Here is a 17,325-nt window from a genome sequence, read left to right on the forward strand (position 1 = left end):
GGAGTTTGAATGTTATCCTGAGGGCACTAGGGAGCCATGGACAGCTTTAAGGCAAGAGAGATGCTCTCAGGCCTGTGTAATAATTCATTTTACTCGCTGCTGACCAGTCTCAGGTCTCCTTCCAACCTCAGAATCCTGAGTGAGTCATTATGATCTGGATTTTGAAATTAGGGAATAGAGGCTCAGAGGGGGCAGTGATGGGCCGAGTCACACAGCAGAACCTGAACTGGTGCCCTGCTCTTCAGCCTGCCCTACTGCCTGCAGTGATGCCTCTGCCATCAGTGCTGTGTCTCTGGCTTCTCCCCTGCAAACTGGGTTCCTAGGTGTGCCAGGAAGAGACCCCTTTGGCTGGAGGCTCTGCCAGGCCAGGGCCACTCCATGGACAGGCTGTTCCCAGTATCGGGTCTCCCTCCCTCACTGGTTCTGTGAGGGCTGGGGGCTTCGGGGGTGGGTGGGCTGGTTTGCGGGAGCTGTTGGATCCCTCAACCTCTCTTTGCTCAGGCAGCAGCCCCTGGATGCCCAGACTGCAACATGTCTGTCTTTCCTCTGCAGATGAGCGGGCCTGACACAGTTGGGGACGATGACGAAGCCTCCCGGAAGAGAAAGAGCAAAAACTTGTACGTTGGAAAGATCCACAGGCCTCACCCTTGTGGTCGGGGAGGCTCCCTGCACCCCTCTTCCTCCTCTGCCCTCGGGCTGGTCTCTCCTCCAGGGGTACAGGTGGGACAAGGGTCTGCACCCAGTCCTGCCCCAGACAGACACCAGTGAACAACAGGAACTTAGGGCTTAGCAGTGGCCCCAGGGTGGGGTCACCAGGATCCTGAGCAGCCGACACTGCCCTCAGCATCCATGCAGAGTGAGGCAAGGTGCTGACTTGGTACCTGGAAGCCATGGGGAACCAAGCAGAGGCAGCCAGCCAGGGTGCCCTGGCCCCCACCCAGCCTCTGAGCCAGGCAGTGGCCGAGTCACGTCGACAAGTTCTTTGCTCCCTCTGAGAAAGGGCTGGACTGATGACGGTTCCCGGAGTTCCCCTTTCTCCTGAGCTCTTGAATGCTAGCAGTCCCGGACATTGCCAGGAGGGGGCGCCGCTAGTCCAGCTAGCAGATACCCAGCTCTCCAGCCTTGCTGGCCACATTCAGGGCCCCGTACACTTTCCTTTTGGAGGTTTGTTAGAAGTACCAATTAACTGGGTATGTGGAGGTTCTCCTCCAGTCTCCTTGTAGCCCTGCACCGGAGGCCCTGGAGGCTGCAGGGAGGTCCTGAGGAGGAGGCAGCGGGGCACATGGAGGCTCCTCCCCTCCAGGTCCTGTGGTGCCCACCCTTAGACAGGAATCGGGCCTGGGGGAGGAGGGCAGGAAGCCTTCCCAGGTGCCTCCCGCCACCTTTTCCCTGGCTGCGACCTTGGGCCCACTATCCTAGAAACTCTTGCCCAGCTCCCCTGCCCTCTCCAATTTCCTGCAGCAACTGTAGGCATCTCTCACTCTGCAGCCAGGAACAATCGCACTTTCTAGGGAAGGTAAAACTCACAAAAACCGTCCTTTGCACCAACCATCCGGTCTAGGCAGCGCCAGAGCTGCTGGGGGTGGCGCTCCCAGGGGGGAGCAGTGGAGGGCAGAGGAGGGCGGGCGTCCAGGGTGCTGGAACTGCCTTGGTCCCCCGACTGGTCCCCTTTCCTCTCAGAGTGGCCGTGGCCTTTTGAATGCCTGAAGCTCACATTCTTAAAATCTTAGTCAAGGACTCTTAGAATCTGTGATAATAATAAAGATAACTAATATTTATTGTGCTGGGCACTGTTCTATGTGCATGAGATATATTATCTCATTTCATCTTTACCATTATTTTTATTTTACTTTTCCTTTTTTCTTATTTACTCTGTTTTACAAATGAGCAAACTGAGGCAGAAGGAACTTAAGGTACTTGTCCAAGGTAACATAGCAAGTGAGTGGTACAGCTGAGATCTGAAACCTGGCATGCTGGCTCTAAAAAATCTATAAATATAAATACATATTTTTTTCTTCAGAGCCTGTTGTTTTTAAGCTTGGTGCACAGCATTCTGAAGGGGGTCCATAGCACCCCTGCTGAATAGCATCTGAGCTCCTAGTGAGGCAGCCCATCCCCTGGAGGCCACTCATTCCATCTTTTCATGGCTCTGAGTGGAGGAAAGTGGTCCTTGAGTTTCCTCTTGTGGGTCCCTGTTCTGCCCTCTGGGCCCACATGGGGACACATGGGACCCCTCTGACCTCTGCCATCCTTTCTCGAGTTGCCCATGTGGTAATCAGGGACTTCCAAGGACCTCTTCAGCTGTGCCCCGCAGCTGTGAATCTGCCTGGCTGTGCATCTGGGAGGAAAGGCTTGGCCGGGCAGGAGCCCCAGCCTCCTCCAGCCACAGAGAAGCACAGTGGGCTCTGGGCCAGCCCGGAGCCCAGGTGCATGGAGCAGCCTGTAGGTTGGACCTCAGGCTGGCCCCTCCCCCTCCCTGGGCTTCTGTGTCCTCACCTGGATGGTGGGTCCAGAGCACAGTGCCCCCAGAAAGCCGTGTACTCTCGCTCCTAGCCCACCCAGGGCTTTCTGAGGGTCCTGATCCTCACCCAGAGGCTGCAGATCCCTGGATTTCTGGCCTTATCTCATTGGCTTAGAACCTGCTAGAGCAGGGTCCCCATCCCTGGGCAGCTGCCCCAGACCCTTAGGACACGTGGGGCCTCAGCTCCTAAGCTTGAGCACTTTTGCCCCGGGGCACTGTGCTAAAGCTTTATGTGCATTCTCACAACGACCCCAGCAGATGGTAGGTACTATTATCATCCCTGTCTGACAGATGAGAAAACTTGGCGTTCAGAGAGGTTAGGGAACTTGGCAAAGGGCACACGGTGGTAACTGCTGGCGCTGGGATTTGAACCCGCAGCTGTCTGCCTCCAGTGCCTCAGCTCTTAACCTCCCCCAGGTACCACTTTCCTTAATTACACAGGGTGTCCCACAGGTCTTAGTGCCGTTTGAAGCTTGAATAACTTCAAAAGTCTAAACGCTGCAGATTTACAAAATGCATTTCAAAGTTGAATTATTTAAATTTCTTTTACACTTATTTAGCTTTGTGATTTTTAATAATACATTTTTAATTTTAACTTTTGGTTTCAGTCAGCATTTTTCGTCTTTAATCAGAAGGACAGGGACCAAAAATTAAAATAAAAAATTTGTTATTCAAAAATCGCAAAACTAAATGTGCGTAAAAACATTAATTAAATTTTCAAATGTTCCTAAAAGTTTCTAGGATTTGTGCTTCTGAAGTTATTCAAGCTTAAAACTGTGCTAAGTTTTTGGGACATCCTGCATATTCATGGGTGGATGTATCCAAAGCCAGTGACTGAGGCTGAGAGGCGGGCTGGCAGGAGCTATTCTCCGGGAGGGAGGTGCCTAGTGTAGGACGAAGGGGAGGCAAATATGAGCCTGAGACACTTAACCCTTTTCTTGCCAGCAGCTTCGCCCAGAGCTGAAATCTGTTGCCTGGGGAAGGGGGTTGGCAGGCTAAAAATGGGTCTTGGCTAAAAATAGCCAATCCTGCCACCCTGGTGGGCAGAGCCTCCCTTCCCACCCTGCTGTCCTCCCAGCAATTTGCTGACTTGCTGACTTGTTTTCTCCTCCTTCCCCGGGCGTTGCCATGGTAACGGGGAGGCCGGTCACAAATAACTGGGTCTGGCTTCCTGCCTGGGCGGGCCCCAGAGGCTGCCCCGTGCAGACACATGCCCCTTTCACGGGGCTCGCTGTCAGGGTTGGCCGGGAGGGAGAGTCTTTTTTCTGCTCCTCATCCCGGTCCCTCCCATTTCCTGGCTCCTCCTGTCTGAGTCCCAGCCCGGCCTGTGCCTGGGAGTCCAGTCATCCGGCTGGGATCCCAGCGAGCGCACGGCTGCAGCCTGCACCGTTGCTGCCGGCCGCCCGGGACGCGGGGTGGGAGCCAGGAAGCCGGGGGTGCTCCCTGCAGACCATCCGGGGCCCCAAGCTGGGGGGCCCTACAGAGATGCTCCGAGGCATGTACCTCACACGCAACGGGAACCTCCAGAGGCGGCACACGATGAAGGAGTAGGTGCCCCTCGCCCCAGCCCGCACCTCCCCACCCTGAATTTGCCCCGTGCGTGGAGTGTGCCAGGCTGACCGACTCCCTTCTCTGCTTCTGCCCCCAGGGCCAAGGACATGAAGAACAAGCTGGGCATCTTCAGGCGGCGGAACGAGTCCCCTGGGGCCCAGCCCGCCGGCAAGGCAGACAAAGTGATGAAGTCATTCAAGTAGGTCCTCCCTGGCACCCCTGGGACTCCTCAGGCACTCACTGGACCCCAGGGGAGCGGTGCTGGCAGTGGGGTTGATGGGAAGGGGTTTTGTCGGCTTGGTCCAGCTCCGGGTTGGATGGAGGCTCTGGTTGTCAAGGGAGCCGGGTACCCGGCAAGCAGCAGTCCTCATGGGGCACAGCCGCCCTGGGAAGGACAGCCAGACAGGGCCGGAGGTGGGCGCTACAAGTGATGCCAGCCCCAAGAAAGGGGGTGGGTCCTCTCCTGGACTCCCCAGCCGGGCTCGGCCGCTGCCTGGTCCAAGGCGGCTAACAGAAGCCACCCAGCCCAGCACCCGACTTCCCCGAGCCTCTCGGTAACCTCACTGTGCCCCTTCCTTTGCCCCTCAGGCCCACCTCCGAGGAAGCCCTCAAGTGGGGCGAGTCCCTGGAAAAGCTACTGCTTCACAAATGTAAGTGGGGGCTCCAGCCTGTTTCCCTCCGTGTGTTCTCTTCCTCCCCTCTCCTGTCTTCCTCCCCCAGACCCAGAGTGTGCCTGGTCCTGGAGAGTTTGCCTTGCCCCCTTTACAGGGCCCAGTCAGGTGTCCCTGCTGTTGGGAGAGGCTGAGCCTGGCCCAGGCCCTTGGTCCCGCCTTGGAGCCAGCTTCTGCCAGCCCCTCCCTGTCCGTGGGAGCTGGCACGGTCTGCTAGAAGCCTTTGGGACCTGTGTACTCAGACCTATACAATAAACATTTCCACGTACTGAGGGCTTACACTGGGCCAGTGTGCCCGCTGTCTCATGGGCAGGATCCCCTCTGATCCTCAGGGCTTCAGAAGATGGGGCTGATGATCCCCATTTTACAGATGAGGAAACTGAGGCACAGACAGGGGAGAGACCTGGCCAAGGCCCACAAAGAGGCAATAGCAAGGGTGGGACCACGTCCCAGGGCTCTTGGCTCTGGGGAGCAGGTCATCTTACTAAGCTGCCAGCAACTCCACCCAAAAGGCCCCAGGAGTGGAAGCTGGGGATTCCGGAGGGCAGAACGGGCTGGTTCTGCCTCTCAACCCCGGGGTCTGGGCTTCTCCTCACAGATGGGTTAGCAGTGTTCCAGGCCTTCCTTCGCACTGAGTTTAGTGAGGAGAACCTGGAATTCTGGCTGGCGTGTGAGGACTTCAAGAAGGTCAAGTCCCAATCCAAGATGGCAGCCAAGGCCAAGAAGATTTTTGCTGAGTACATCGCAATCCAGGCGTGCAAGGAGGTATGGCCCATCCCTGTGCCCAGTGGCCTCTCAGCGATTGGGGGTGCCTGGCAGCCTCAAGGAAAGCTCAGGAAGGGGAGAGGCCAGAGTGCCCTTGGTGGAGGGGAGGAAGCAAGCTAGGGCCCCAGGAAGAACCGAATTCCATAGATTAAAAAATGGCCTTGAGGCACTGTGTGCCAGGCAAGTGCTAAGCCCTTTATGTATGCGTTCTCGGGTTTAACCCTCACGACAACCTATAAAATAGGTTTTAATATTATCTTCATTTTGAAAATGAGGAGAGTCTTGAGAAGCCTAATCATAGTAGCTAACCTCTATTGAACGCTTACTGTGTGCCAGGTACTGTGTGCAAAGTGCTTTTAATATGGGTGATCACTGCTTGGTTTTCACAACTCTTTGAGGAATGTACTCTTATCTCTAGCCTGTGGATAAGACCGAGGCTCAGAGCACTTAAGCGATTTGCTTAAGGCCACACTGGTGTGGCACTGCTGGGATTTGAACCAGGCAGTCTGACCCTAGAGGTGGTGTTTTCAGGCCCTATAAACCCTACCACCTCTACAGTAGGTGACTGAGCCAGTCTGCTGGCCTGAGGGCCTGCACGCTGAACCGTAAGGTGTGGAGCAGAGGGGCTTCGAGGTGAGAGGCTGGATGGGTCCCGTTCCCGGCTCCCGGTCCCAGAGTCAGCCCCTACGGGCAGCCCTGACCGTGCCGCCCTCTGCCTCCGCAGGTCAACCTGGACTCCTACACACGGGAGCACACCAAGGACAACCTGCAGAGCGTCACACGGGGCTGCTTTGACCTGGCGCAGAAGCGTATCTTCGGGCTCATGGAGAAGGACTCGTATCCCCGCTTCCTCCGCTCTGACCTCTACCTGGACCTCGTTAACCAGAAGAAGATGAGTCCCCCACTCTAGGGGCTGCCGGGATAGAGCTCAGAGTTCATACTAGGCGGGCTGGGCCACCTCCCCACCTGCCACCCTCCCCCCTGCGACGGAGGGGGCAAGTGAGCCCCCAGAGGCTGCGTCTCTGGACGGACAGACGGACACTTGGATGCGAGGCCTGGACCAAGAGAGGCCCAGGCCACTGGAGGAGTAGAAGGACTGGCCCCGTTGGGTCCCCACTGCCCCGGTACGAGGGGGCTCAAGGGCCCTGGCAGGTCAGGGGCCCTGGCTGAGTGAGACCTGGAGCTGCTGCTCCCTGCTGCGGAGACTTCGCGTTGACCAAGTTCCTTAAAGAGCTGGCAGACGGGGCAGGGGGCGTGGGGCCTGGGCCCTGGGGCTCTCCACGGGGGCCGCTGGGGCTCTCGGCTCAGACCCCTGCCTTGAATTTTATTTATTTAATCAGTAGTTGGATGCTTGGCACGTCGTCCTGTCATAGGAAACCTTTGCCTCATCAGTTTTCTTAATTTACAAGTGCAATATTTTAACCAACGCCTTGTGAAAAGCCACCTTGCAGAGAAGGTGGACACCGTTTTCCAGTTTCAGGGGATTCGCTGGTCCCGGGCACCAGGAGTGGGCGGCTGGGCCTTCTGGACTAATGGGGCCCAGAGGGGTGGGTGCTGCCATCTGACCTTGCAGAGAAACCCAGCCCCCCCCCCGAGCGAGGTGTCCCTCGGGGGCTCCGGGAAAGCATGGCACCCTCAAACCACACAGCAGCCACGTTCTGGAGCAAATAAAAGACCCGTGTTATTTCTTGTTCTTGACCCTTTCTGTGTGTTCCTGGTTTTGAGCCTTCCGAGGATGACAGGGGCTGGGAGGGGTGGTAGCTGGGCTGTCAATCTAGTGTCTTCTCTCTTGCCATCCCCTGCCTCCCATCGTGGAGCCATGTACACGATACACCGGTGAGGGCTGCTCCCTGACAACGGCATCCCCTGTGCCGGGCACTCTACCATGCGCGTCCCATTTGTCATCTCATCCTCTCCACAAGCTGGGACGTGGGGGTTATCTCCATTTTACAGATGAGAGAGAAGCACAGGCTGGTAAGGTGACTTGTCCAAGGTCACACAGCCGGCAGGTGGCAGAGACACGGTTCAGCCTAAACCGATGGGTGGCAAAGCCTGTGCCCTGGATCGCTGTCCTCTGCCAGCTCCAGGATGGAGTCCTGGCTTGGCCACCAACTGGCTCTGTGACCTTCAGCAAGTTCCTTCACTTCTGTGCCCCACCACACCCTGAGACTCTAGTGGACCTCTCAGGTGGCACAGGGATGGTGGGTGGAGGCGGATGTCTTCAGGACAGAAGGAAGAGCTGGGCAGTGACGGGGTAGGGCTCCTAGTCCTGTAGCCCTAGGGAAGGCTTGTCTCTGTTCGTAACAGGAGGTGCAGATTTAGGAACGGCCTGGTGCAAAGCCGTGCTTCAAGGAGGCCCTGGACCAGTCGCCTAGAGGGGTGCAAGAGGGCCCAGAACCCAGGCCAAGCTGATGCCAAAGCTGCCCCCCTGATGCCCACATACAGCCTGCCAGGGTCCGGGGCAGGGGCCAGGGCCTGGCCTGGGGTGGGAACCAGCTTGGCTGGGCTGACTTAGATGAAGCTGGACGGAATTGGTGCTGGAGGGGCTGGGCCCCATCTCCTTGCATCTTGTTCCCTGCCTGGGGTCCTGGGTTCAGGTCTGCCCACCGGGCACTTGGAGATGCAAAGAACATGGGGCTGTGCAGCCACTCTCCTTCCTGCCTCCACTCGCTGGTCTCCCTGGGCAAGGGCACTGCCGTGTGCCCCCCTGCACAAGGAGAGCATCAGGAAATGGTGGTCTCTGGAGGCCTAACCTGGGGCCAGGCATACAATAGGTGCTCAATATATGTTACAGCCTTTTTCCCAACACCCCAGTGTGAGCGCCTCCAGGAGTGGGGCTGGGTCTCCTTCCAGGTGCCAGGGGCTTTGTAAACAGTGAAGAACGTTCTCACCACGGAGCCGCCAGTGCCGGGATGAGGCTAGGAGGGCGGGGGAGCAGAGTTGTGCTCCTAATTCTTAGCAAGGGTGCCTCTCAGGCTTCTTCCAGGCCTGAGATTTGGGGACCAGACAGCGGGGAAAACTGAGGCCCAGAGGGGACTGCCCTACCGCTCCTGTTCCCCCTAAAACGGCTAGGGGCCAAGTGGGCAGCAGAGCCAGGACTTCCGAGTCCCAGCCTGGCCTGGCCTCTCTGTGGCCTCTTCTGCTTGGAGGAGACACTGGGTCCAGAAGGAGACCCACCTTCCCCTTTCTTTATGTTCCAGGGGTTTAGCCTCCAGCCAAGCCCTCCACCTTCCCGCCCCCAAGTTGCCATGGAAACCAAAGTCCGGGAGAACAAAGTCAGGCAGATGGAATTCCCATTTCGGAAGGCCCCACTGCCTGGTTTCCATTACTCACACCCGGGTCCCTTGGCCTGTGAGCGGCTTTGGCTACCCAGAGCATCTGGAGAGCAGACGGGAAAGGCGCCCGGTCCTCCCCCCTGAGCCTCGCCTGGGATCCCGGGGACCTTGGACACAGCCCTCACCCCTTAGGCCTCGGTCCCCTCACCTGTACTGTGTTTCGGCTGGTCTCCATTTCTCTTTCACGAGAGGAAGGAGCAGGCCCCTCGGCCTCTGTCTGGGAACCCCAGCTGGGCAGTGTGGGATCTGAGAGCTGTGAGGTCACTGTGTCCGGCCTCCTCCCCATCCCACGGATGGGAAGGCTGAGAGGGAGGAAGGGAAGCAATACTGCATTGAGGGGAAGGGGCCAGGCCCTGGAGTCGGGCTCTGGGATTCGGCTCCTGGCTCCCCGACTTACAACCAGCTGCGAATCTTTGAATAAATCACGTAACCTCTCTTTGCCTCCCTTCTCTCGTCTATAAATTGTGCATATTGGCACCTACCCCACAGCTGCGATGACTAAGTGAGGGGGGGGGTGCCCGAGGCAAGCTTAGCCCAGTGCCTGGCACAGTGATGTGCTCCTGTGACAAGAGCTGCTGTTAGCGACATCATTATTCAGGGTCACAGGGAGGTGGCAAGGCTCCTTCTCCAGTGGTCCAGGCCTGGGCTCTACCCTGATCAGAGCGGACGGGGAGCCTTCAGTCTCAACCCCAGATCCCTGTCCTTCCAGGAACGGTTCTGCTGGAGGAGAAGGCCGGCCTGTTCCAGGGAGTAAGTCAGAAACAGCCTGTCCCGTGCCGCTGCCCAGTCCCGGCTTGGCTGGGAGCAGCTGGGGCAGCTGGCAAATAGCGTGTGAAAGGTGGAAAGGGGAAAGGCCGCAGCGGTGCCGCTCAGTCGGGTGCCAGTGGGAGGGGATGCACCCTGGGCCTGCCTGTGCCCTCTTCAACTGAGCCCTGCGGGCCAGACAAGTCCCTCACTCTCTCTGCCTCTTGGCCTGACTTGGGGCAGATATGGGTTCGCCAGCTTGAAAGAGCCCATCTGGTCCAATCTGCTGCCCATTGCCTGGGTCACTTCTTGGATTTCTGCTTGCATTCCTCTTGTGACAGGGAGCTCACTATCTCTCCAGGCAGCTCAGCGGGGCCTGGCAGCCTAAAGCTCTTTCCCCGTGAAGTCGGGACCCTGGGGTGGGGGTGCGGGAATGGAGGCAGGTCATTTGCCCAGGCAGCCCCCTACAGACTTGCCCAATTCCCCACCTTCAAGCCTTCCGGCCCCCTCCCCCTCACCAGGCTCCTCCGAGCTCCCTACCCCCACCTCTCTGCCTTGCTCCCGGGTCCCTTTGCCTACTATCCCCTCCCTGGTCCCTTCCACTGACGCCCTCCCCTTGATTCACCTCTCTTCCCGCTGAAGCCTGCCCCGCGCCCCTGCCTCTCCCTTGGGGCTCTCAGGCCCTCAAGCAACAGACTCTGGGCCTCAGAGAAGCTGCTTGCTCTGTGCTGTTGTTTTGCTTACAATCAGCAACATCTGCGAAACATCTGGCTTTGTCCTCTCTCTGGCCTGACAGGCGGGAGGGAAGGGGTTACCCTGGCCCCCTGCCGCCGGGGTGCCCCTTCCTTGGGCTGGAGGAGGCACTGGGGGGCTGATCGGGGCCTGCTCAGCACGGATGGGAGCGAGGCCATGGCGGGGTTGGGAGAGGGCCATGCCAGGTTGCAGATAAAAAGTAAGGGCTACGGCCACGGGAAGTCACAGACCAGGGGCGGTCCAGGCCTCATCTCCATCAGTCCTCACAGCAGGCCTGGAGAGGGTATTGTTTTCATTTTACAAATGAGAAAGTTAAGTTCAGAGAAAGTGGACAAGTATGTCAGGGCCAAGCAGGGACCGGGACCCTGAGCCCTAACTTCTAGGCAGCCCCGCCTCCAGCCAGTCGGAGAGATTCAGTGGCTTGGATCCGGGCTCTTAACTCAGGTTCTCCCTGGCCTGAGGGCAGAGCTTTCCTAAGGAAGGCCGACGAAGGCATGAGCTTAAGCGTGGGGAGATATCTGGTCCCGAGTTGAGTCTCGGGTCTCAGCAGAGCTGTGATAAGTGGCCTTACCTCTCTGAGCCTCCGTCATGTCACCTACAAAATGGCAATAAAGATCCCACGTCGTGGGGCTCACGTGGACTCGGTCAGATAATGAATACGTGTAAACCCTCAGCACAGGGCCAGCCACAGAGGGGTGCCCCACGTCGGGGTAGAGGGAGGGCGGCCTGGGGCTGCAGCTGAGCGATGCAAGAGGCGAGATCAGGTCAGGCCCCAACCAGCTGCGCAGCCACCCCCGCATCTGCGCCACGGCCAGTTTCTAACTGAGATGAGACAGCCAGCGACTTAACGACAAGGGCAGGGTCCCAAGGGGGTGGGGTTGGGCCCCAGGCCCCACGTGGGCTCAGCAGGGTCCCACCTGCCAGTTCAGGGGCAACTGAGTGCCACCTCTTCTGTCAGGCAGCTGGCCTGCCCCCAGATGTGTCCCAAACCCTCGTGTGACCTTGGATGAGATTCCCCCCTCCTTCCTGTTGGTTTCTTCTGGAAAACAAGGAGAATCAAGCTTTCCCTCCTGTCTGAGGACCTTCCAAAGGGGCAGATGGTGTTTTGTGTGATGTGAGGGGCTGGGATCCAGGCCAAGTGTGTCTCTATATGTGGCGTGTGTGTGTGTGTGTGTGTGTGTGTGTGTGTGTGTTGTTAGGACTCTAAAAACAGTTTAGCCCCTTCCCAGAGGACTGGAGGGGCCGACTTGGAGGGAGCAGTCTATTTACCACTTGCCCCGGAGTCTCGTGGGTTCACGCCCCTCGGGACGGGCCCTCGCTGTCCTCCAGCGGGCTGGGCTGAGGGAGGATCTGCTGGTTATTTACGCTCCTTCCCTGGAGGTAGAGTCCTCCCCCACCCTACCCCTGCCACACACACCGAGACCTGGAACCCGGGGCCAGAGCAGCCCCTCCCAGGGGTGAGCTCAGTTTGCAACCCCTGGGGAAGATATAAAAATAAGAAGGGGATGGACAGAGGCAAGGCCAACGGTCCCTGGCCTGAGGGGAAGGAACCCAGCACCTGGGTCCCCTTCTGCCGTCAATTTGTGGCAAGTACCTTCCCTCCCTGGGCCTCACTTGCTCCATCTGAAAAATGGGTAGGGGGCGTCCAAAGTTCTCTCCAGGACCCGTCTGACTCTGATACCTCAGGCTGTATTTGCTTCTCCCTCGAAGGTGTTCTCGCAGCAAGAACTGGCTAGATCCCGGGAGGCTGTCCTTTGCAAGGCAGTGGAGGGTGGTGACCAGCATTGTGGACTTTGGAGGCTGACAGACCTAGGTTTGAGTCCAGGCTCAGATGCTTATTTACTGTGTGACTTTAGGCAAGTCACTTAACCTCTCTGAGCCACTGTGTCCTCATTTATAAAGAGGGGGTAATAATAGTTCCCACTAATAATAATTGTTGTGAAAAATAAAAGCAGCCTGTGAGCTCTCTGCATACAGCCCTTCTGGTCGGTCTTCAGGTCCTCAGAAGCACCACACTCCGTTCCACCTCAGGGCCTTTGCATGTGCACTTCCCCCCACTTAGAACACTCTTTCCCTCCTCCGTAGTTATTAATGATATTGATGATGATAATGATAGATAAGTGATTGAGCACTTAATATCTGCCAGGCACTGTGCTAAGTACCTGACTGACCTTTTCTTATTTATGCGCAGAACAACCACAGGAGTAAAGAGCTAGTACTATGAACCACTACAGCCTAGTGTTCTGCGGATGGACCCTGGAGTCAGATTGCTTGGGGTGATTCCCACCTCTTCCACTTAGTTGTGTGACCCAGGACAAGGTGCTTCACTTTCTGGGCCTCAGTTTACCCATCTGTACATGGGGCTTGAAATAGTACCTGTACCATAAGGTAGCTATAATGAGAATTAAGAATTAATACCTGTAAAGTGCTTAGAACAGTGCCTGGCATACTGTAAATGCAATAGATGTGTTTTATTAACTAAATCTCTACTTCTCAGATAAGAAAAACGAGGCACAGAGAGATCAGGCCTTGCTCAAGGTGACACGGTGACAAGAGGGAGAGGGGATTTGAACCCAGCCTGGCTGGCTCCAGAGCCCATGCTCTTGAGAGCTAGGCTATATTCCCTTCCCCTTTACCCCAGGGCTCAACTGAGATGTCACTTCCTCCAGGAAGCCTTCCCTGATAGCCATCACTAGAGGAGGGCTCTGCTGTCTGCTCACAGAGTGCCTTGTGCTTTTCTTTCACGGCCCTTGTCACAGAGTGTAATAACTTATACATGTGCATTCATTTCATTGCCGTTTGTCTCTCCCTCTCAACTACAAAGTCCTTGAGGGCAGGGACCACGTCTGTCTCACTCCTCACTGTTTCCCCAGCATCATCACATCGCTTGACACGTAGTAAGTCCTTAACAAATACTTATTTAGTGGATGGAAAGCATATAGTACTAAGCATAGGATAAGCTTATGAAAAAAGGTAAGAAGCCACTGGATAAGTAAAGATGGAGATCTGTTGCGAGTGACAGAAAACATAAAATAGAAGTTCATCTCTCTCACATAAAGGAAATTCAGATATAAGCATCCTGGGGCTGATATGGCACCTCCATGATCAATAGGAACGCTAATTCCTTCTATTTTATTGCTTTGCCATCCTCAAAAATACAGCTTCCACCTCATATCCAATATGGCTGCTTGAACTCCAGCCATCACTTCTGCATTCCAACCTGTGGGAAGGGTAAAGGGGCTAAGAAAGAGGGGGCAAAAGGTGAATGTCTGTTGTTTCTTAGAGAAGATGCCAGGGAAACTATCACATGACATTTTCCCTTACATCTCATTGGTCAGAACTTAGTCACATGACCACTAAGTACAACAGAGGCTGGAAATGTAGTCTTAATCCAGATAGCCATATGACTAGATAAAAATCAGAGATACTATTACTCTGGGGTAACAGAGGGTAGGACAGATGTTGGGGGACAGCTAGCTGTCTCTGCCACAGTCACCAATGACAGACACGCATCCTCTTAGGGCTGTGGAGAGGAAGTGAGGCGAGAGGGCGTGTATTAGTCAGCTATTGTCACACTAGCGCTGCAAAACAAATCTCTCCAAAGCTCAGCGGCTTGAAGCAACAGTCATTTCTTCTCCCTTACGCTTCTACGGGTCCGCAGGAGTCAACCGACCCGGGAGGAGCTGGGCGGGACTGGGCTCCTCGCTGTGGGTGGGGCTCAGATCTGCTTGATGTGCCCCTCGCCTCGGCGGAGGGTCCGCATCTACCTGGGGAACGTTCTCACTGAAATGAAAGCAGTTTTTAAATTTTTAATTTTCAAATAATGATATATTTCAGGTAATTGCCAAGATAGCACAGAGAGGTCTCATGTACCCTTCAGCTTCAATAGTTACGTCTTACATAATTATAGTAAAATTTCAGACCCAGAATCTGACGTTGGTGCTGTGTGTGTGCATAGTTCCATGTTATTTGATCACATGTCTAGATCATGGAACCATCCTGCCATCAAGATACAGAACGATTTCACCACAAAGATCTCCCTTACTATTCCTTTATAGTTACACCCATCCCCGACCCTCTCCATCCCTAACGCCTGGCAACCACGAATCTGCTCTCCATCTCTATAATTTTGTCATTTTAAGAATGTTATATAAATGGAATCATACAGTATGTGAACTTTTGAGATTGTCTTTTTTTTTCACTCATTGTAATGCCTTGAGATCCATCCGAGCCGTTGTGTGTTTCGATAGTTTGATCGGAGTAGTGTTCTGTGGTATGGATGTACAACAGCCGGTTTAACCATTCACCTATTGTGGGACATTTTGGTTGTTTCCAGTTTTTGGCTATTACATATAAAGCTGCTAGGAACAATTGTGCAGAGAGTTTTGGGTAGACCCAAGTTTTCATTTCTCTGGGATAAATGTCCAGGAGTGTAATTGCTGGGTCATATGGAAAGTATAGGTTTAATTTTTAAGAAACTGCCAAACTATCTGTCCGAGGAGCTGGACCATGAGAGACGCAGTTTCTCTGCATCCTTGCCAGCATGTCATGTTGCCCTGTGTTTTATTTTAGCTGTTCAATTAGGTGTGTGGTGCAATCTCATCCAGGTCTTAATTTGCATCTCCCTAGTGGCTAGTGTTGTGGGGCATCACTTCATGTACTTATTAGCCATTTGTATATCCTCTGGTGAAATATCTCTTCATGTCTTTTGCCTATTTTCTAATTAGAGTGTTTGCTTTTTTACTGTTGAGTTTTGAGAGTACTTTATATGTTCTATGTATGAATCCTTTGTCAGACAAGTGATTTGCAAATAATTTCTCTCCATCGGTAGCTTGTCTTTTCATTCTCTTACCAGTGTCTCTTTCAAAGCAAAAGCTTTTAATTTTGATCAAGTTCAGTTTACTTTTTTTTTTAATGGATCATGCTTTTGGTGTTATATCTAGAAACTTTTCACCAAGCCCTAGGTTCTGAAGATTTTCTCCTATGTTTTCGTCTAAAGGTTTTATAGTTTTACATTTAAAATCTATGATCCATTTTGAGTTAATTCTTGTATAAGATGTGAGGTTTAGGTTGAGGTTCACTTTTTTGCATAAGGACATCCAGTTGCTTGTTTATTTGTGTAGATTTATATTTACATATCTGTTTATATAGGAAGTTTATTTATATAGGAAGTTGCCCTCTATTCCTAATTTTCTAAGAATGTTTATCATGAGGGGGTGTTGAATTTTGTTAAATGCTTTTTTTGCATCAATTGATATGATCATATGGCTTTTCTTCTTTATGCTGTAAAGATGGTGGGTTATATCCATTAATGTTCAAGTATTGAACCAGCCTTGCATTCCTGGAATAAACTTTATTTGGTGATGGTGTATAAATTTTTGATATGTTGCTGAATTCTATTTGCTAATATTTTGTTACGGATTTTTGCATCATATACATGAGAGATATTGGTTTGTGGTTTTCTTTTTTTTTTGTACTGTCTTGTTTGGTTTTGGCATCAAGGTAATACTGGCTTCCTAAAATGAATTGGGAAGTGGTCCTTCCTCTTCTATTTTCTGGAAGAAATTATGTAGAATTGGTGTTAATTTTTCTTGCAAATGCAAGGGAATTTTAAGCCTCTGTTTGAAACTTGTCTGCTAATATTCCATGGGCCAAAACAAGTCACGCAGCTGTGCCCCATGTCAAGGGTCGGGAAGAAAGGTCTACCACCAACAGGCAGAACTACAAACTCACACGGCAAAGGGGGTGAATGCCAGGAGGGGTGAAGAACTGGGACCAATGAGGCAACCACAGAGGCCTCGGGAGCTCACCTCTGGGGTGCATTTCACCCGAACTAAACTCTTCACTCCAGCCTGCCAGCACCCGCAGGCCAGGGCCTGTTGGGCTTTCCTCGAACCCATGTCTGCCTGACTGGACCCTCCCAGGAGGGACTTTTGGATGCCGTCTGTGCGATATAGGTGCACTCAGTTTAAGCACAGCTTATAAACCAAACCTCCAAGGTACAAATGACACAATGCCTTCCTTACAGAATAATCAGTGATCAAATTCCCAGACTCTGAGTTTAAAAAATAGGATTTAATCAATTCAGGGTGAAGGGAATTTTGTTGTTGAGGGTGGGACCTGGGGAGGGGCTAATGAGGCACGTGGTAGACCCCAAAGTAATGGCGATATATACATTTATGCTGGGCTTTGTGTGAGTGGGTGTTCATACGCTGTTATTCTCTATATTTTATGCTATTCAATGCTTAATACAAACGATCTATAAAACTCAACAGGGTGTTTATGATAGCTCTACAGAAAGCCCGGGGTTCAGCTTGTTCCAGAGTTCCATCTTTAAGGGCACAATGACGTCATCAAGGACCAAGAGCCTCTCCCCTCTTCCGCTAGCTCTGCTCTCAGTACATCAACAGTGCTCTGCTTTCTGCTTACTGGACGACCACAGCACTTCCAGATGCTACAAGAAGGCAGGAAAAGCATGGTGACTCCAGTTAATAACACTATATTGTATACTTGAAATTTGCTGAGAGAGTAGATCTTGTTCTCATCACACGCACAAAAAATGCTAACTATGTGAGATAACGTATATGCACATGTATATGTATATTAGCTTTTTAAACATATATTTTTATTTTTTTATTTATTTATTTTTTGTGAGGCGATCAGCCCTGAGCTAACATCTGCCAATCCTCTTTTTTTTTTTTTTTTTTTTTGCTGAGGAAGACTGGCCCTGGGCTAACATCTGTGCCCATCTTCCTCCACTTCATATGGGACGCCGCCACAGCATGGCTTGCCAAGCAGTGCGTCGGTGCGCACCCGGGATCCGAACCGGCGAACCCCGGGCCGCTGCAGTGGAGCATGCGCACTTAACTGCTCGCGCCACCGGGTCAGCCCCTGTATTAGCTTGATTGTGGGAATCACTTCACGATGTATACGTATATCAAAACATCACATTGTACCTCTTAAATATATACAATTTTTATTTGTC

The 17,325-nt window shown here is 53.4% G+C and overlaps 1 protein-coding gene across 10 annotated transcripts in view; it reads left to right on the forward strand.

Moving 5' to 3' along the window:
- RGS3 (regulator of G protein signaling 3) overlaps window positions 1-7,206 on the forward strand; it is a 122,207-nt gene extending 115,001 nt beyond the window's left edge. For 9 of the 10 annotated variants that reach the window (XM_058523832.1, XM_058523833.1, XM_058523834.1 and 6 more), the window contains 5 exons: window positions 553-617; window positions 4,170-4,271; window positions 4,661-4,722; window positions 5,342-5,508; window positions 6,233-7,206. In XM_058523832.1, the coding sequence (XP_058379815.1) occupies window positions 553-617; window positions 4,170-4,271; window positions 4,661-4,722; window positions 5,342-5,508; window positions 6,233-6,418 (582 nt within the window). In that variant the 3' untranslated portion in view covers window positions 6,419-7,206. Of the gene's footprint in view, window positions 1-552; window positions 618-3,305; window positions 4,069-4,169; window positions 4,272-4,660; window positions 4,723-5,341; window positions 5,509-6,232 lie in introns of those variants that run through there. The other variant, XM_058523843.1, reaches the window with a different exon arrangement.
- The last annotated feature ends 10,119 nt before the right edge of the window (window positions 7,207-17,325 follow it).

This window comes from Diceros bicornis, chromosome 28, assembly GCF_020826845.1.
Source record: "Diceros bicornis minor isolate mBicDic1 chromosome 28, mDicBic1.mat.cur, whole genome shotgun sequence".
Lineage (NCBI taxonomy): Eukaryota > Metazoa > Chordata > Mammalia > Perissodactyla > Rhinocerotidae > Diceros > Diceros bicornis.